The 20,561-nt window shown below is 49.4% G+C and overlaps 1 protein-coding gene across 2 annotated transcripts in view; it reads left to right on the forward strand.

Annotated features, from left to right (window-relative positions):
* Positions 1-20,561, forward strand: part of AP1B1 (adaptor related protein complex 1 subunit beta 1) — a 58,170-nt gene that overhangs the window by 14,751 nt on the left and 22,858 nt on the right. For both annotated transcript variants that reach the window (XM_067550255.1, XM_067550256.1), the window contains exons 2-9: positions 560-622; positions 3,888-3,993; positions 7,325-7,460; positions 8,499-8,744; positions 12,218-12,408; positions 13,346-13,567; positions 15,808-15,928; positions 17,030-17,125. In XM_067550255.1, coding sequence (XP_067406356.1) covers positions 586-622; positions 3,888-3,993; positions 7,325-7,460; positions 8,499-8,744; positions 12,218-12,408; positions 13,346-13,567; positions 15,808-15,928; positions 17,030-17,125 — 1,155 coding nt within the window. In that variant the 5' untranslated portion in view covers positions 560-585. The remainder of the gene's footprint in view (positions 1-559; positions 623-3,887; positions 3,994-7,324; positions 7,461-8,498; positions 8,745-12,217; positions 12,409-13,345; positions 13,568-15,807; positions 15,929-17,029; positions 17,126-20,561) is intronic.

Genomic DNA, 20,561 nt, shown 5'->3' on the forward strand with positions numbered 1-20,561 from the left:
CCAGTCTGCTGTATCTGCTGAGGCTTTTGACAAGGGGGCCGGGCCAGTTAACACCAGTTGGGGTGGGCTCTGTGGTGCAGTCTCCCCATCTCCCTGCCAATCACTTTGTAGAGCTGTCAGCTGGTCTTGAGGCTTGGTCACTGTTCAGGTAACTTGGATTTGAACCGGTGTAGTTGCAGTGATTACCATTAGCATCCAGTTCAGCTGCAGATCCACCGCAATGGGCCAGCTGGGATCATGACACATTAGCTTTCCTTCACTAGTGCTCTGTGGGCGGGATGGGGGAGAGGAATACACTGCAACCAACCTCACTGACCCTCCTCTGAGCGTTATGAGCACCCAGGCACCCCTGCCATGTATGTCTCCCTGTCCCTGCCGGAGGGGATGAGCCCTGCTGTGTGTGTGTGTGTGTGTGTGTGTGGTTGCTTTTCCTGCAGGAGAGCAGAGTATCTTCCCTCTTGTTTTTTTCCTCCCAGCGCTTCCTCTGTTGTTGCTGCTTCAGCAGAAAAGCATGAAGGTTATCCTGGTGTCAACATTTTCTCTCTTGCTCTTTTCTCAGAGACTCACTGCAAACCAGGGACCAAAATGACAGACTCCAAGTACTTCACCACCACTAAGAAAGGTAACTGTGTGTGCTTCCCAACAGCTCTCTTGGCCCTCTCAACTATTCCCAAGGAAGATGCCATTGCATGGGATTGTTAGCACAAGTCCTGCTCATTTTCACAATGAGGGGTGGGTCCAAATTGGGGAACCTCCCAAATCCTGGTAACTAGCAATAGCCGCCCCCCCAACCCCCACCTTAGTGTTCTTTGCCATCCTAATGACAGCTGACAGTTCAGACAGAAGGAGTTTTTAGTAACAGGAACTATATAGTATGAAGAGGGGGAAAAGAAACTGGTTAACGGTTCAATGCTTTTAATAACTGTTCCTGCTTGCGTGCAGGGTGCTAAGCTAGGTGACTGGTATCTGTACAGTTCTCTCATCCTTCGGGTGAGGGCTGCCGGATCTCCAGTCTGCTGGGCAGATGGAGTGCTGTACATGCAGGTGGAGTTGGTAACTTGCTCATTAGCTGCAGACAAAAATGCCCATAATTCAGGCTTCTGAAACCCTGACAGATTCCAAGTATTCTAGCTTCCAGTTCCTGGGTGAAAAACTGCTTTTGCCACCCAGCCTCTGCCCTGGGAATGAACCGAGACACGCCTTTTAACTGTCCTTTTATCAGCTTTTGCAGCTCAGTAACACCCATCGGTGTAGCTGTCAGACTGGCCCCTGCAGATGGCCTCTTTCTTTAATACATGTGGGTAGCCTGTGCACTAGTGGAAAATCCCTACAGGCCCGAAACCTTCACTACCCACTGAACCGGCAGTGGAGGTGGCTGTCTGGATGCTAAATTAAAGTATCTGCCAAACCAAGGAAATAATGTATATGAGGGGAGGCTTAGTGTCTAGTCTTAGTTTCCCGGCAGTGAAAGGTGGGAAGGTTGAGTTAAAAGGAGGTCGTAGGTTAGCTGTGATCCCAGCAATACATCACTAGCTACAAAACGGCCCTTCACCCTCTCACGTCATTGCTGTGACAATAGCAAGTTCTTTCAGTTGCTGTGGTCTTAGTTGCATACACATTCATATCTAGTGCATATGACTGCACCACTGGCTTCTAATTTGGCAAAGGTGTGTGTGTGGTGACAGTGGTGTGTCAGCGTCCTCTAGGCTCTGGATTCTGAATCTCTGGATGCTGGGCCACAATGAATTTTCTAGATCCATCCCCCTGGAGCCCTCTTCCTCCTGCCTAATCCAATCCCGTGGACTATTTCCTGTCCCCCCTTTCCACCGTGTAGAGTTTGACACAGCCTGTTAGTCTTTGCTTAAGAATGAGCCAGCATAGATACCACGGGACCCAGAGTGCCTGGTGCTGTCAGGCGAGGTTGGATGAGGGGGAAAACATAGACTTGTATCCTTACTGCTAGTGCCAGTGTCTGGCTTTGTGAGATGGACAGCTAATCAGAAATGAATGAATCTAGTGCTCCCCAGCCAGACCACTGCGCTTATCTGAGTGAGAGCTGAGCATGTTGCCTCGGAAACTCCTCTCCCTCCAAATTGTGGAGGGGAGTGTGAGCTGGCACCAAGCAAACCATTGGCAGCCATCTCCTGCTTTATTCTGGGCATTGTGTTCTCCAAATGCTCTTTCTATCAGCATAGGACAGGCTCACGCTGATCATCGGGGGGTGATTCTGCTACTGGAGATAGAGGAATAAGCGTCAACTAAGAGCTAAGGCTCAGACTGACTCAGGAAGAGTGGTTCAAGCTTTGCAAAATGTACCAGACAAGTAGTAGCTGACCTAATGCAGCAGAGGAAGGGTTGGGTGGGCGGGCGGGCACTGACGCTAGGGATAACCCCTTGGTAGTAAGTCTAGCTTCCCATAGCTGCTGGGATAGGGGAGATTCTGGAATACCCACCACAGTGTTATGTCTGCCAGACAGATTCCGGCAGCCAGCGCTGTGACAGGTCAGGTTCAGAAGTTGTCTTAACAACATGATGACTAGAAACGCTTTATTTATAATGAGAACTTGAATTCTGCAGTAACTGATGACATAGCGCTTTTCCCCGCCACCCCTCCTCAGTTCATGATTCTCTCCACTGATGAGTGGATTTTTCATGCCTGGGTTCTAGCCCTCTTGCGGGTAGACTTATTTTTTGTGTGTGACCTCTTTCCCCTTCTGAATAATACCTGGGATAATACCTCTTGCTCAGAGGTGTTGATGCTGAATTCCATAATGTTCATGAAGTGCTTTGATATCTCTAGATAGCTGATGCTAGAGAAACACAAGGATTCCAAGAAGCCACGGTGAAATTTCAACCCCCCTTTCAATTCCCTTCTGAAAGTTTTGGCAGTTCCCATTTCTGTGTACACACAACAGTATGGGCCAAAGAGTTACTTTGTGTTGGGTATTTTAATAAGCTGAAGGGGAAGTTTAATGCAGAGCTACCCGTTAGCTGTTGCCAATCTCCTCCTTTCAAATCCTCTTTGTGGAGGAAGCGCAAGGCCTGATTCATAGTTTGGAAGGGCAGAAAGGACCATTGTGATCAACCAATCTGACTTCCTGTATGACACAGGCCAGAGAACTGCCCCAAAATAACTCCTGGTTAAGCGTATTTCTTTTTTATTTTTAAAATAAGAAATCCAATCTTGATTTAAAAATTGCCAGTGATGTGGAATCCTCCACAGCCCTTGGTAAACTGTTCCAAGGGTCACTGTTAAAAATGTACACCTCATTTCCTGTCTGAATTTGTCTAGCTTCAGCAGTGTGTGTAACAGGATCCGCTTACATTCCCCTCCACCCTCCTTCCATTGTGCCGATTTTGCTGCCAGCTAGGTGCCTCTCCTGGATCTCAGTGACACTGATTCGGAGCCGGCCAGCGGGGAATTGGCCGATGCAAGCTGTGCTCTCTCTGAGCGCACGGATTCTGAGGCCGTCCCAGCCCAGGGGAGCTATTGAGCCCATGCCTTAAATTCTCATCCCATGAGCTAGTTAGTGCTTTGTGTTCCCGTTGTATTGGGTCTGCCTGCCTGCTGCCACCTTACTGCAATCTCTTGTTGGCCCAGGAGATGCAGAGTGCCTGATGGGGCAGAGTTGCTTGGCTGTTCTTGTGCTCCCAGCTGGTGAGGCTAAGACTGTTATCGAATGTGGCATCTTGAGCTGTTACTCCACTGGCTGGGCTGCCCTGCAGGCCTGGGTCATTTGCTAGAAACAGCCATGCAATTGCTTTCCCTTCCTGTGGCTAACTGAAATGGAGCATTCATCTTAGCAGCTGCCAGAACCTGCTGCCTACCCCAATCAGTCCAGGGCAGGGAATGTTAACTCCTGAATTTCTTTCTCCCTCTCCTCCAGGGGAGATTTTTGAGTTGAAGGCAGAGTTGAACAGCGACAAGAAGGAGAAGAAGAAAGAGGCGGTGAAGAAGGTGATCGCGTCCATGACCGTTGGCAAAGATGTCAGGTGCGCTGCCATGCATGGGGAGGCACTTTTGGGATGCCCTCTCTTGCTCCAGCGTGGGGAATGTCCAACTAAGCCTGGCTGTAGGATTGCACCAACAGCTTGCCCAGAACCCAAGAGCTGCACCTAATTTGTATTAAATGGGTAGTTTACAGCAGCCCATGTGAACCAGAAGTCCCAGCAACAAAGCTCCTTGGATTGACACCAAATGACGGCCTATCGCTTCTTGAAATGTGCTTCCATTTCCGTGATGGAAGGTCCCTCTTGGCTCTGGATGGTCTGCATGTCGGCTACCCTTTTGTCTTGCATGAGAGCTGTGCGAGATCTTGCCTGCCACTGCAGCCTCTGCTCTGAAAGACTAATGTTCTGTTAGGGTCAGCAGCCTGTCCGCCAGCAATCCTGACTTGTTTAGTAGTAATCTAGCTAAAGGGGGATTGGGCGAGTTTCCAGATTAGTTTGCTGGGGTTATTACTGCTTTCTTTAATTTCACCTTTAAATAAAGCAAGCAAAGCCCTTTTGGCAGAGGACAGATATCTTTGGTTCATAGCTCATGACCTTGTTGTGGTGAGCCAAGAACAAAATACCAAGCAAGGCGCCTTCATTTTCCTCTTCCTTTTCCTTCATCAGTTAGTGTTAAAGAAATACGGCCTCCCTCCGTGGGCTGTCTACCCAAACAGAGCTTCTGCCCCTTCCTCTGTTAGGAGTGGTGATCTGGGTCTGTCTTACATCCATCTGCACCTTTTTAAAAGAATGTGCTCAAGATTATGAGGTGGATAAACTTCTAGGTCTAACTAGAAAGATGTCTTAGTACAGACACCACCTAGCTCCCTCCGTCCTTAAATCTGTGCTTTACAAAGGTGGCTGAAGCCCTGTTCCCATGTTACAGATGTGGGAAGCGGGCACAGAATGTCGAAGTGACACTGAGCGCGTAGCAGAGCTCTGAATTGAACCCCAGGGTCAGGGCACCAGCCAGGGCTCCCAGCACCATTAGTTTACACGGCACATTACATAGTCATGCTCTGTGCCAGGAAGAGCTCCCAATCAAAGTAAAACAAGCTAGGCCAGCACAAGACCCAGGAGGACAGTTGCAGAGTGAGGAGGATGTAAGGATTGCATGGAGGGGTCCTGGCATGGGAGCACACTGATAGAAGGCATGAAATACAGAAAGGGGGTGGGGGAGCAGCATAGAGTAGGTGTCTGTAGCCAGGGTCTGAGTCCTATATCTAAGCAGAGGGAAGTTACTGTAAAGTGTGAGATAAGTGAGGACTAATTCCTCAGGAGCGAAGCTTTTCTTGACACAAATGCGGATTAGGGCTTTGAGCAGAATCCATTTCAGTTCAGGGGAAGGCTGGGAGTTTCAAAGGCTTATATTCTGGAACATCGAGTGTTTAATAGAGATTAAGTCAACTGAAGAAAAACGCTTGACTTCTGAGCACTTGAGGTCCTTTTTCCATGCACGTGAAGGGTTCTGCTTTCTCACAGCTTTGTTGCACCTCATCAGATGGCTGGGAAGCATCAGGACAGGGGTAGCTTTCCCCGAGAGTCCATTCACATCAATGGAGACCATGACATTTAAGAATGGCTTTTAGCACACCAGTAAATATTTACTGTCTGGGAGACGACTAATCACTGCTATATTCCATATGTATGGGTTCCCCCTTAACTGTTCCTTGATCATCCCACATATTGTACCATAATGGATTTGCTGGCGCATGCATGCTGGCCAATTCTCTCATTGTTTTAAGCGGAGAGGCCAGCTCCTAGGTCCAACGATCTCTGACTGTGACTGAGAGAGTTAACTGTCTGAGTAGTCTATTTTTTTTCCTCTGCTCAGATTCACTCCTGAATTGTTCCAGCCTCATTCTGCTTTAGACTTGGTGGACTAACCAGGTTTTTTAGATGGGTTTTTTCTCTGTGACTCAGTTGCGAGGGAAGGCTCACTAACAATCAAGTGGATCTGGGCTCTGCTCTAGCAATGACACAAGCTGAGCTTCTGTCCATTCATCCAGCTCTGATGCTGTCAAGGGGCTCTTGTGCAGGGCTATTTCTCCATACAACTTGTGCTGCATACTGCAGCTCTAGAATATTTTGACCTATTCATTAGCATCAGAGACTTAGAAAACTAGACTTCTATTTCAGCTGCAGTCTGTTAAGGGATTGTTCCAGCTCTGGAATTCAGTGCTGTTCTTGTAAAGCTCTTGTCCCTGACAAGAAGGGTGCTATTTAAAGTAAAGTATCTAGTGCATAGTTTTTCTGTTCTTCTTTGGTGCAATGACGTTTCCCTTCAACACCATGGAAAGAGGTGACCACACAATCTTTTTGACTGAGCATGCTGTTGTCTGAACAGCCATTGGATGGTTATTGAGGTGCAGGTACTTCATTCAGCACACAGAGTTCAGCCCTTAAGAGAACTGTCTGTGTTGAAGCAAGGTTGCTCAGTGTGGCTGCAGATGGAGGAGAAACAAACTTGAACACTTAAGTATGGTTCTTTTGAAACCTGATTGATGCATCCACAGCCCAGCTTTAGCGTGGTTGGTCGCGTATTGTAGACTGACTCTGATTGCTGGATTCGCTGATAAATTAACACGGATTTCTGGGTCTTTTCTAATAGAGCATCAAACAGGTTTTAGGGGAAGAAGAGTAACAGAAGGGGAAATGTCCAAAGTCCCAACAAATGCCTTAAAAAGAGAGACTTCCAGTGCGGTTAATTTGGAGTGTAGTAGGGAAAGCACACAGGTTATTTAAAGCCACACTCCTTGCTCAGAGTACAAAGCAGGTATTTGATGTGCACTCTCTTCCGTATATGCTACAGAGCTGCACAGCTAACTGAAGAGTCATAAATTGGGGATCTGAGGGAGAATTCAAAAGCCACTAATAACCAAAGAAGAGGGACATTCTTTATCTTGCATGCATTTTTAAATTAGTGATGGTCTGTTAAGACGGATCAGCTTTCCCTGGACTGGAGAGCCGGCTTTGCAACCAGAATTCCAGGCTTGAGCGTTCTGGGTTGGGGAAGATGACCCCAAGATTGATCTGTTGGGGACTGCTTTGTGGAGCTTATCTTCGTGGAGGTCTGTGAAGAAATCCAGGTGTAGGAATGGCTCCTGCAGAGAGATCAGTGGAGTCTAACACTTGGGTATAAAAGGTTATGGAAATACTGTGGCAGCTGGGAAGGCCAGAGTTGGTGGCATGTTGAGTCCCTGTGGAATATGTGGCTGGGCACATGCTTGCCTCTGGTTCTAGAGGTGAAGGTTTAACATGTCCCAGAGAACGCACTCTCCTGTCCCTGTCCTAGCAGCACTATGATGGCTTATGCTGGTACTTTGTGTTACAGCGCGCTCTTCCCAGATGTGGTGAACTGTATGCAGACGGACAACCTAGAGCTGAAGAAGCTGGTCTACCTGTACCTGATGAATTATGCCAAGAGCCAGCCAGACATGGCCATTATGGCTGTCAACACCTTCGTAAAGGTGAGACGGGCGTGCCGCTTGCCTTCACTGCACAGATGTGCATTGCCGAGGGTTCAAGCGTGGCTTGCCGTGGGTAGCCAAACCTGCCATCCAGTAACAGCTGTGACTGAGTTTCCACTGCTGTCCTCTCGCTGAGCTTAGTATTGCTCTTCGAGGGGAGGAGGAAACGGGATGCCCATCCCCCTGTCCAACTCCCTTGTGCACATATTCCTTAGTCCTGGGCTTCCCTTTTCACCATTCCACCTAAGAACTTAACCCTGATCTGGCTGGATTGCCCTCTGAGTGGGAATCCAGTCTCCATGTTCACTGAGTGTCCCCCTCACATCAGTCCTAGCCGCTGGATGAAGGAGCTAAATTTGGCCTTTATTTTAGCTCAGAAGAAATAATTCCCTGGCAGTGGTTCTTCTATTATCCCCTCATAAATGGAGGGCAGTGCGTCCCCTCCATGAGTCTTCCATGGCTAGTGTCTGTCCTAGACCATCAGCAAAGGTTGCCAGTAAGGATGGCTGCAGCTGAGAAGGTCTTTGTGTCGTCTTGCTGTAGGAGTCTGAGGCTGCTGAACAAGAATGTGTTGGGAGCAAAGATGCTGCCAAAGCAGAATTTGAAATGGCATAGGTTTTGCTTATTCCAGGTCATGTTAGAAGCCAAATATCCTTTGTGTAGGGATGATTTACAGGTAAAGAAAATGGTTGCGCGTGACTGCTTTTGCAGAAGGAATTTAAGCACTTGGAAGAGTGGGTGTTCCGGTGATATCTGATTCCCAAAAGATATCTAAATGAGAAATGATGACCTCAAAACCCAGACAGCTAGCATTAAGGGGTTAATATCGGCTCTATGGCCCAGGCTTTCAAACTCCTGTTCCTGAGGTCCTAAATCCATATTGACACATAAATAAGTGACCTGATCTTAGCACCTCTGGACTTCAAATCACTTTAGTTTTGGTTCCTGAATATGGATTCAAAGCTTCAGCACGCCAAGTCTGAAAATTGTGGCCCAAGGAAGTGGCTGGAATCTAACTTTCCTTTTTAACCCCTCTAGGACTGTGAGGATCCCAATCCTCTGATCCGGGCTCTGGCTGTGCGCACAATGGGCTGCATCCGTGTGGATAAGATAACGGAGTATCTCTGCGAGCCCCTGAGGAAGTGTCTGAAGGATGAGGACCCCTACGTGCGCAAGACGGCAGCAGTCTGCGTGGCAAAGCTTCATGACATCAATGCACAGCTTGTGGAGGACCAAGGTTTCCTGGACACACTGAAGGACCTCATCTCAGATTCCAACCCTATGGTGATTGTCCTTCGTTGGCTGCTCTGTACTGTGCTCAGTCCCTTCCTCTCTTCTCCTCCAGGCTGCGGCAGACTTGGTCAGCTGCTCTTCCCGGTCACTTATCCCTCTCCCACTAATCCAAGCATAAACCTCTGCGTGGCTCTGTGCATTCCTTGCTTAGCCAGGAGCACTTGCGGATCTCTCAAAGCATAAGTAGGCTGAGATCTCCTCAGTGGCCCGTAGAAAATTCTTTTGTCTGTACAATGGCGACTTCTTTGGCACAGTCCATCCTGTTCCCCCTCTCTCCTTGCTTACACTAGAGTATCTAGGGGTAGCCTCTCCTGAGAGCTGTGGCCATCTCTTTTCTTGCCCTTGTAATCCCCTCCTGACCTGGCTGCCTTTCCTTTGCTGTCTGCGGTGCGCTGTTTGTTAGCAGGCAGCCATTCAGCCCTACAAGGTGTATCCCTGGTGAGGAGGCCCTTCTTGCTCGTTTGATGTAACGAGCAAGGAGATGGATACTGTAATAGCCAGTGGCTCTTGTGTGGTTGGTTCCTGCTGTGACAGAGGAATGGAGCAGATGATGCAATAAGTCTTCTCTGTTGCAAGGTGTTCTGTGCAAACATCACCCACTCATGGCCATGCAAAACCAGGCAGGCTTAGGAGAGGGGGCTTGGAGATTCATTAAAGCTGTGTTACAGGGCAGGCAGTGAAGGCTTGTGTCACAGAACTCTGCTGATGGTGCAAAAATGGTTCTAATGCCTGTCCTGCTCTCTGGATAGCCATTGCCACTAACATGGCCACCTTGACTAAACCTGCCTGGTGGCCCTGAACAGTTGCAACAATCCTGCCTGTCTGCTGCCATTCCAGTCTGTCAGAGCATCTGCATGGAGCCCTAGCACTGGGCAGGAGACGTGCTTAGTGTTCGGAGCGTTCTTGTAAGAACTGTGGTTATGTCACAGATCCAGTCTCTCCCTCTCTGCCAGCTGGGCTCTGCCAGCTTGTCAGTTTCTTCCTTATATGTCAAAGGGCTACGCTTTCTGCCTTTCCTCAGGGGAAACCCTCTCCACAGCCCTCAAGAGAAGCTTGTGTCTTCTGAGACTATCCTGGATAGGTAAAGTGGCAGGGGAGAGCACTCGCGTGGTCTGGTGACTTGCTCTATTCTTTGCAAGGGTTCAGTTAGCGACGTGGTTCCAAGCCACTTTCATGATGTCTCTGAGACCCTTGTGTGTGTAAGTCCAAGACCTGGCAGAGCTCTTCCGGAGGACAGATTTTCCCACTTCTTGTCTTCCCATCGAGCTGTCATCCAGGAAATTAGAGTCTTGGGAAATGGAAGCTCTGGTATAATGGCTCTGGCATAAAATGGTGGCTGCATTTCACCAATTCCTTTGTGAGCTCATTGGCACTTAGTTCATAAAGTGCTTTAGTGTTCTGGGTACCTGAGTGGTCTGAGCATTGGGTCTGAAACCTCCAAGTGATCTGGAGCCATGACTCGGCATCCTATCGAGGTCAGTACAGCCTTCATCCTTTGGAAGCAGATACGTGGATCTCTTGACTGAGACTATTTTAAAATCAAGGGCCTGCCTGCTCTGATTGGGCAGATATCCCATTGCACTTATGGGTAACGATTCGCCTTAATTGGCCAAAATTTCCCTCCCTCTCTGTGCTTCATCCCAGTGGGCTGCTCCTGTCTAGCCCAGAGGTGGCTGCCTCTATAGAGCTGGTAAGTGCTCTTGAGTCCTGCTGAGATGAAGGGAATGCAGATGTACTACTTGCCCAAGATGAAAACCCATCTGTTCATGTAACACCCATGTAGAGCTGCCTCTTGTGTCAGGGACCTGGCAGCAGCTAGACCTGCAGCATTGTCCGAGCTCCTGGTCAGTGCCAAGGCTTTGGCTGTCTCCTCACGTCAGCCGTTGGGAGCATTTCCAGCTTTGAATGCTGGCTTCTCCCACGCTGCTCTGCCAGTCTGCCTTTGAGTGTAGCAATGAGAAGGGCCTAAGGGAGGAACAAACCCCCGTGTTCTCTCCAACCCTCTATCCCCTGTGGGGAACACTACTGCGGAAAGTGTTACTACAAGACACTGACAAGTCTGTTTGGCCTGTATGGACAAACAGGTCCCCCTTAAGTTTTTTCTTTCAAGCCTGGATGAGCAGATTGGTTTTTAAGTGATGGCCAAGCCCCATTCTGGTCTCTCGGACAGCACTGATGCCGAAATCCAATACGGCTGCTAGTCAGCGACTGGGGACCAATACGAATCTACTCAGAAATGAAAGAATAACCCTGTAACACTGGCAGGTCTGTAACATCTCTCGCTGTAGATCCTTGAATGTGATAGGTTCAGGGGAGACTCAGCACATCCCTGATAATTTATAGACTTGCCCCTGCCCCTTCCCTCCCTCTTCCCCTAAAAGAAAACCCTGACTTTGGTGTGGGAGAGTATTTCAAACCCTGCTAACCACCATATCTCCCCTGCCCCTCCCAGTGCAGCAGCTGCATTGCTGTGCAAACCTCCCAGGCAAGGAGCCAGTGGCTTCAAAGGAGATTAAGGGTGGTTCTGTGTTTAGGAGCAAAAGTATTGTGGTCAGTGTCTGAATAATGGAGGCTCCCATCTTCCAAGCCCCGAGGTGAAGGGCTGGGTCTGAATCCAGCTTAACTTCAACAGCACACAATGAACATTCAAAGATGTTACCGTGTGGGTGGCAGGCCCAAGCTAACAGTAATTGCTCTCCTGTCTCTGTGTGTTTAATTATTTGTGTGATTCAGCTCAGCACCGCTTGGAGGGGGTGGGGGTGGGAGGTTGGCACTCAGATGTCATTTGGATTCTCTAAGATTGCTTCCAAGTGAGGTGCTGATGGCAAGGATGTACGTACGGTGTCTGTTTCCAGGGAGCTGGGGGGCTCGTAAGTCCAGCTCAGGTTCTGCTCCATGTAGGATCCCCTCCAGAACTGGAGTCCTGGGTCCCTGCTTCCTATCCCCAGGTGACTTTCCCTGCAGCCCTGGTTGGTGGTAGTGTTAAGAAATGGCTTGTGGCTGGTGTAATGGTGAGGCTGCTGATATGGTCTAGGGGGTGTGTGTCTTAAAGCATTTTTACATATGGTATTTGGATGTGTCTTGGTCAGAGGGATGCTGTTCTCGGTCAGCATGCGATGCTCTCGACCGCCCCGTGGCGGGAATGCAAGCAGCAGTTAGGAGGTCGTTACAAGCGCGTGGTGGCACAGCAATAATGTTCTGCAATTCTTAGTGCCGTTTGCCAAGGTGAGTTATCCACTTCACGGAGGTGGATAAGTCCCCTGGCTTACAGCAGGAGCACCCTGTGCACAAAAGTGATCCACAGTAACCAGGGCAGAGCCAGGAATAGAACCTAGATTTCCTGACACCCAAGTCCCCATCTGCTGTCCCCCGGGCAGTACTGCCTCCTGGTCTGTATGTGATGGTGAATAGGAAGGTGCTAGACTTGCCATGGGGATGTTAATGACCTGCCTGTCCTCTCTCAGGTGGTGGCTAACGCGGTAGCAGCCCTTTCGGAGATAGCAGAGTCTCACCCAAGCAGTAACCTGCTGGACCTGAACCCCCAGTCGATTAACAAGCTGCTGACGGCCCTGAACGAGTGCACTGAATGGGGCCAGATCTTCATCCTGGACTGTCTGGCGAACTACATGCCCAAGGATGACCGGGAGGCCCAGAGGTGAGGGGGACGGGCTGTGGATCCCGCTGTTGGGTTGCTGGGCTATCTGGACGTTAGGGAGCCAGAAATCCGTCTGATCGGCCAATGACTTGTAAACTGTACAGGACCTGCATGCTGCTTTAAATGAGGCTGTTTTGTTAGAGCACATCCCCCCAGTGCCAGGTCTCCCCCCGCCCACCACAGCCCACTGGCTTTTATACCCCTTATCGGTACAAAGAGCAAACTTCACGAGTGCCCTGCATATCTCCTGATCTGAGCATCCACTGCTGCGCTGTTCCGTTTTATGAAGCAGACCTAGGCTGTGTCTACACTGACAGCGGCAAATTCACTGCCATCAGATCCATTTATCTGGATCCATTGAGTGGAATTGAAGACCCGCTCAATCGATCCAGAAGTCAATTCAATAAAACCACCTCCACAGCACTACGCTTTTTGGGTCGACGGGTATGCGTTTCCCATTGGCGCAGCGCAGTGGAGACAGCGTGCGAAGTGGAAGTTACAAAGTCAATGGGAGTTACGTAAGCTACTCTGTATAGCTTGCATAACTCCTGTCGACTGCCACCAAAGTTCACCGGCAGTGTAGACCAGGCCCTAGACTCTGCTTTCTCTGAGTCTGTTTTGGCTTCTAAGTCACCTCGAGGTGATGGCTCAGAAGTGGCATAAGATGCTTATTCTTCTCCAGCTGAGTTAGTTCACCAGCACTGGCAATGGGGGCTCAAGCTTGGGCCCCTATCTCTGATCCATTGTTGGGTTTGCCCATCCAGCAGTCCTGTGGGCCCAGACTCCTTTCAGGGCGGTGGAGCATGAAAGAACTGGGTGAAAGCAGTCCCTCGTGTGAACCAAATAGTGGCACGGGCTGGTAACCTGGGTGGTACTAGCAATGCTTTGCCTTAAAGGTTAAAACTCTTTTAATTCTTCTGAATTCTCCTCCCTCCAGCATCTGTGAACGGGTGACACCCCGCCTGTCTCATGCCAACTCTGCTGTGGTCCTGTCGGCTGTGAAAGTGCTGATGAAGTTCATGGAGATGTTGTCTAAGGACCTGGATTATTATGGCACCCTGCTGAAGAAACTGGCTCCCCCTCTGGTCACGCTGCTATCGGCAGAGCCTGAGCTGCAGTACGTGGCTCTACGGAACATCAACCTCATTGTGCAGAAGAGGTGAGATGCAGGCCTTCAATGTCGATAGGCAGGGAGGCATAGTCAGCTCCTTGATGCCAGGCCCAGCTGACCTCTGCTGCACCCCTTTCCTTGCTCAGACCTCAGTGGTGGAGCCTTATCCACCCAGCACCTTAACACCGTGAATGCAATCTGCTTTGTAAGCTCTGTAGCAGAACCTCGTATATATGGCGCAGCCCCTGTTCTGGTAGTGAAATTAGACATAAAGCCTGAGCCTTCCAGACCCCTAGTGATTTAGAATTGTTGGCACAGGCTTGCTTTTAATCCCCACCGAATCCTGCCTCTTCCCTCAGCAGTGCTGGAATCCCAGAGAATCTGCCAATCCAGAAATGAAATGGACTAGAAACTAAGGGTGTGTCTACCTGCCATCACGGGATGCCATTGCAGTTCACATGGACACACCTGAGCTATTTCAGGGCCTGGATCAGTGATGTCACTAAAGCACATGCTGTCATAGCTTCACTGCTCTGCTACCTGAACTAGTTAGATCAAAGCTAGCTCGGGGATGTCTAAACATGCTCTAACCACACCCTGTGGTTGCCGTGTAGACGTACTTTTAGACATGAGCCACATTCTCCAAGTGAAGTCTTTATTGTTGGCTGCCTTCTCGCACTGTACAAGATGCAACTGTAAAATTCTTTGTTTGTTACCAAACGTCTGACTTTGAAAAAAATAATTTTTGTGTCGCTCTTTAAAATGCAGCTTTCCCTTTTCCAGTAGGGGAATACCTGACAGGGACTTTCCTCTTTCATGAAACTTCTAATGTCTGCTTGTGTCCAGTAGGGCGCTACAGGCACGGAGACCGTGTCTTCCTTACGTGTTCTACAAGGCTAACCAGCCACTGCAAACCAGACCTAGCTGGAGAGCTCTGTCTGCCAGCGCTTAGCTGCGTCTCAAGGGGGAGTCCAGATCAGATGTTTGCGTTTTTTTCCTAGCGATTATTGCGTGTTGAAATTAGAAGCTGCTTCTAGAGGGAAGTGGAGAGCAAATAACAGTTAGAAAGGAGGGTCTGCTCATAGGAAGTTAACTTAAAAGCCAGTCCCATTCTCCATTCAGGGATAATTGATGGTCTAGTGGTTGGGGTACCGGGCTAGCACTCAGGAGACCTGGGTTCAAGTCTGTCTGCCTGCCTTGGCTCACCATCTGTGCAGTGGGGTTAACAGCACTTCCCCACTCCCAGGGTGCTGCAGATAAATACTCTAAAGATTGAGCTCTGGTGCTATGGTAATGGGATCCATACAAGAACCCCAGAGTTTCCTATCCTCAGTCCATTCCTGTTGCCTTGTGCAAGCCCCAGAAGCCGTTGCTGCTGTAGAAATGACCCTGTTGTCCTTGAAAAGTGTGTGTGTGTTGGGGAAGAGAGAGGGGAATTGTATTAATTATTGCCAAACTAGTGATGCTTTCCCTGCAATTTCAGTACTCCTCCCAGCCCTGCTCAGTGCCGTATTTAATGCTGACAGCTGGCTACTAGGCTCTATCGCACTAGGTCGGGCTGCCGCAGTGGTAGGCACTGTGCTGCTCAAGGCTGTCAGCAAGCCTTATTGTGCAGACAGCTCTAGTTAAGATCCTCGGCTGGTTCTCCAGCCCTCTCGACACTCCAGCTACAGCGTTTGACCAGCATTTCTAGCTAACACAAAAGGAATCAGTTTTATGTTTCAAGGCATTCAATGATTGCAGGGGGAAGGGTGTATTTCTTTTTTCCCTGCCTCCCTCCCACCCACATGCCCAGCACTGCACAGTGCAGCTAGCTGCGTTAGAAGGGAGAAATGGGGTGGGGTGACCAGATGTCCCGATTGCAGGGGCTTTGTCTTATATAAGTGCCTATTACCCCACACTCCCATCTCGATTTTTCACACTTGCTGTCTGGTCACCCTAAAGTGGGGGACACTTATCTCAAAAGATTCAGGTACTGCCAGAAACAGGATATTGGACTCGAAAGGTGAATGATCTGATGGAGCGAATCCCATGTTCTCGTCAAAGCTGGGTGTGCTCTTTCAGACTTGAAAGCTTGCAGTAACGGTGATGAGGATCAGCACTCCCCATGCACCTCACCACAAGGGTCTGAGCTTTGGGAAGCACTTGTATTGATATCAGACCTGCACCTGTGTCCTCAGAGCATGGGGCGGGGGGAATCAGCACTGGATTTTATAATGCCTCTTTACTGGTTCACATGATAAATGACAAACTCTAGATTTTAACACCCCTGGTGTCTCCCCCTCCAGGCCTGAAATCCTGAAGCATGAGATGAAGGTGTTCTTTGTGAAGTACAACGACCCCATCTACGTTAAACTGGAGAAACTGGACATCATGATCCGCCTGGCTTCTCAGGCTAACATAGCACAGGTCAGCCCTCCTCCCCAGGAGTCCCCCCTGTTTGTGCCCGCTGGATGGGGCAGGCTGTAAGAAGGTTGTTCACTGCACTATCACCCTTTGGCCAGGTGTAACAATCTGCAAGCACCTGAAAGTTGTAAACAGTAAATGGATGACCTGTTTTGACCAATGCAATGAGGGAGGGGTAATGATATTTGAGTGCAGCTAGCCAAGGAGTTGAAGGCTTACTGGGAAGGGTGGGAATTTTACTGGAGAGCTCTCTTGGGGCCTGCACCGCAGTGTACAGAAGCCAGTGGAATAGCTCCCTTTCTGAGAGCCGTGCTGTGGCTCTGGGCCTTTGGCAGGGGAGTGCGCTCCTGAGGGCGGTGATGGAAGCCCCAGGGTTGACTACGTTTTAACTGGCCTGGACCATGGGCAGAACCCTGCCTTGGCCCCGAGGACTGGCCTGGCCTTCCAGTAGAAGTCCCTTTTTCCAGCCTCAGTTTCTAGGGGTTCTCTAGCATTGCTGCCTTCTCGGCTGACCGGTGCTTGCTGGGAGGGCTAAGCAAGTTCTAGAAGGATCCAGCATCCCAGGTCCCCTTTCTCTCACTCTGCTGCCCGCACCAGCACCACACCTTCACTACTGCAGTAGAAGAGGTGGGAAGTTTCTGCTTTGCCCCCTATGCACAGTCACACCTCAGTAGCGTGGGCTGCCTTACCGCAGCTCCTCCCCATCGCCGCAGAGTAACACTGCATGCTTCCTTGTTTTACTTCCGAGGGGTAGCCTGGGCAAGCAGCCGTAGCTGGTTGGCATTCTTCAAGGGTTTTAGTTAGAGCCAGTCCAGTGGATGAAGCTTGGATGGGTGCTGTCGGCTCATGAACCTTGTGGGTAATGAGATGTTACAGGTGGCTAGCTCTTCTGAGCATTGGCAAGCTGTGCCCCTACAAGCCAGCAGCCCCCGAGGCTGTCAAGAAGGTTTGGTCAGCCTGAGCCGCTGGCTGTTTAGGGGCATGTTGTCATGTCCCTTTTGAGGCATCCTGGCTCCCTGCTGCCAAAGGGCAGGGACATCTGCTCCCGTGACTCCTCCCTGGCGGTGCAGGGCTCCGCTCTCACCGTTCTGCCCTCTCTGGCAGGTGCTCGCTGAGCTGAAGGAGTATGCGACAGAAGTGGATGTGGACTTTGTGAGGAAGGCAGTCCGAGCCATCGGCCGCTGTGCCATCAAAGTTGAGGTGAGTGGCAGGATGCTTTGGCTAGTGTGACAAGTAGAAACCTCTCTCTTGGGGAGAAAGCTGGGGCTGTAGTTAGCTTAACAAAAAGTTCAAGCCTGAGCTGCATAATAAACCAAAGCTACACCAACTGCGAGAGGGGAAGGCTGATCTTCATATGTGGTTCCTATAGAAGTGCCCTCCTGCATCAGCTGCTCCTCATGTGCTGTGTCTAGTCATGTCCAGGAGGCCAGATTCAGAAGTGGGGTGCAAAACAGTGGAAAACAAACCCACATAGCCTTTTCGGGGGTATAACGTCACATTTGGATTAAATTAATCATCCAGTGGTTGATTCCATACTTTCGCTCTCCTCCATTCAGAGCACTAAGCACTTAGAGCCTTGAGGAGCAAGATCTAAGAGAGTCTTTGCTTTCTCAGTACTGAGGTGAGCTGGCGAGACGGGGCTGCAGTTGTTCTGTGAGGTGTTTTCGCCAGAGAGGGGCATGGAATTTATTTAACCATCCACTTGCTGGTTTCAATTGTCAAGGTTTCTGCTGTCCTGCTGTTGCATCCTTGGGCCTTTTGCCCCAGTGCTAAGGTGATTATTGCTTGTGACAGACTGGACAGGGAAATATGTATGTATGAGCTTCATCAGCACAGCAAATTAACAGTATGCCTTGTTTAGAGACTGTAGGAGTCTTGGGATTAAGTTAATCCTTCATTTAGATGTCAGGCTTTGTTCCTACTCAGGAGTAATTTGGAGGGAGGCATTGTTGAACCTTCCTCAAATTCCTGACTGCACTTCCCCATGGCTTTGGGTTCTCTCTAAGGCCGCCTATTTATAGACACACAGGATGAATTTGATTTGACAGATGTTAAAATATGTGTATTAATGCCAATTGCTTGAAATCAAATTAGAGAAACAGCTAGGCGATGGCAAACCAGCCGTGTTGGAAATAAGATGTTAAACAAAGCATAACCAGAGCTAATTCGGCCTGCCTTAACTCAAATCCATCCACGGATGTGTGAATCAGATGGAGCGCTGACAGTAAGGAACCACGCTAGCCCTGTTTTTAGCTATCTTTATACAAAATCCCATCATTCTGTGGTCGAGAGATTCTCTTCTGAGCTGGGTTTCTTGCCCTGTGGAATATGTGGCTCTGCTATTGAACTTCTTTCCTCATGGTTGACTTTTAAGAAAGTGATAGCTAGCTTCTCTTATCACTGTGATCTCAGATGAACAGCATTAATAAAACTGTAGACTACCAGCCTCTGCCTTTAACATGGAGGTCTGGCAGGCTTCCAAGTCTTCCATGACCATCCAAGAGGTCTCATGGTCATCAGGACAGGAAGCCTCCGTTAGTATTGTTCTAATGCCACAGAAACGTGAGGAGAAATGAACAGGTGACTTTGTTTATTAGTAAGTGCCGCAGACAGGCAACATGTCGTGTGGCTCAGGCTTAATCTCTATCGCTCCCATAACCACACTGGTTGTTGGGGCACCATCATTGATGAACGACCAACCAATTGTCTCCGCCCCTGACGATTGTGTGTCCATGTCTAAGTCCATTCCTGTCCACTCTTTCTGCCTGCCTCTTCTTCCCTTCCCCGGACTGTCCCTTGAAGGATAATCTTGATAGGCCAGATGATCTTGTTACATGGCCATACCACTTCAGCTTGCACTTCTTCACGGTTGTCAGGAGATCTTCATATGACCCAGCACACTGGGTGATGATGTTACGAATCTCTTCATTTGTGACATGGTCGAGGTAGGAAATACTTTTTGTAAAATCTTGGGCATCTCATTTCCACTACCTGTATTTTCCATTCAAGTTTTGCTGTAAGGGTCCACGTCTCGCATGCATACAAAAAAATGGAGATGACCAGTTCGTGCAGCAGTTTCAGTCTGGACTTCAGGGGGATGTTGTTCCTCCAAATTGGCTTTAACTTTGCTGGTGCTGCTGTTTGTGCAGTTCTTGCCAGAATTTCTGCCTTTGATCCCACGTCGGTGGTGATTGCCCCCAGATACTTGAACTGTTTCACTGTCTCCAGCACTTGTCCACTGACAGTGATGTGTGAGTTGATCCTGTCATGGTTGTTTGTCATCAGCTTGGTTTTCTCTGCATTAATTTCCATGCCATACTTGGTAGAGGTTTCGTCTAATTGTTTCACAAGGTTAGCAAGTTCTTCTTCACTACCTGCTGGGCTGTCAGTGTAATCTGCAAATCGATTTGAGATTGTTCGCCCCCCAATACTGACTGTGCGTATGTGATCCTCTAGGGCAGGGGTGGTGAACCTTTTTGTTGCCAAGGGCCTGATGGTGAACCTTTTTGTTGCCAAGGGCCTGATGGTGGCCCTGGCGGCGGGCGGGGATTCGGCGGCAGGGGGGGGATTCGGCGGCGGCACAGTTACGTGTGGGGCGGTGCCCGCCGCCGAAATGCCGCCGCCGTTTCCGCCTTTTCGGCGGCGCGGTTTTGCAGTGTCCGCAGGGTTCCGTGGGGCAGTAACCGCCTCCGGACTCCCCCGCCGCCGAAAATGGGCAGACGGCGGCAGGGTTTCGGCGGCGCTCACTTCCCGCCCGCCCGCGGGCCGGATCAAATTCTTTCCCGGCCTGCGGGCCGGAGGTTCCCCACCCCTGCTCTAGGGCATCCGTCATTATGCAGTCCAAGTAGATGTTGAACAGTGTGGGTGAAAGAAGGCAGCCTTGCTGAACTCCAACAGTGGTTAAAACCACTCTCCTATTGTGCCATTGATCAGAACTGCACTGTTGGCCTTGGCATACAGTTGTTTAATGGTAAAAAATAAGCTTACAACCAATGTTGTCCTTCTCCATGGTTGCCCAGAGATCTTCGTGCCATACTCTGTCAAATGCCTTCTTGAAGTTGACAAAGGCATGGTAGATGTCCTGCTGGTGTTGTAAGTACTTCTCACAAGGAACACAAGGTGGTTCTATGGTACTACTTCCAGCACGAAAGCCAGCCTGTTCTTCAGTGATGATATTCTCTGCTTGTAGCTTCAGTCTGTTCACTATAACTTTCAGCATCACTTTGCTGGATTGGCTCATTAAGCTTATAGTCCAATAATTTTGACATAGTTGCAGGTTGTCTTTCTTTGGCAGAGTAATGATTAATGACTTTGTCCATGTGGAGGGCCACTCACCAGTCTGCCAGATCTTGTTGCAGATCTTGGTGAGTACATCTATTACTCTTTCTTCTCCAAATTTCATCTCAGTTGGGATGTTGTCAATACCTGTAACCTCTCCATTCTTGTGTGACTTCACAGCTACCTCCACTTCTTCATGCAGTACTGGAAAATCATCCTTCTCTGTTGAATCTGAACCATCTAGGACTCTAGGATCTCTGTTTGTCTGGTGGGTGTACAGCTCAAAGCAGTAGTTTGTCCACCTATTGATGATGTCCCTTTCTTCTGAGACTTTTCCCTCAGGGGGCTGGAGCAGAGG

This window comes from Emydura macquarii, unplaced genomic scaffold (genome assembly GCF_026122565.2).
Source record: "Emydura macquarii macquarii isolate MOO-44397 ecotype Brisbane River unplaced genomic scaffold, CSIRO-AGI_Emac_v2 contig_1254, whole genome shotgun sequence".
NCBI lineage: Eukaryota > Metazoa > Chordata > Testudines > Chelidae > Emydura > Emydura macquarii.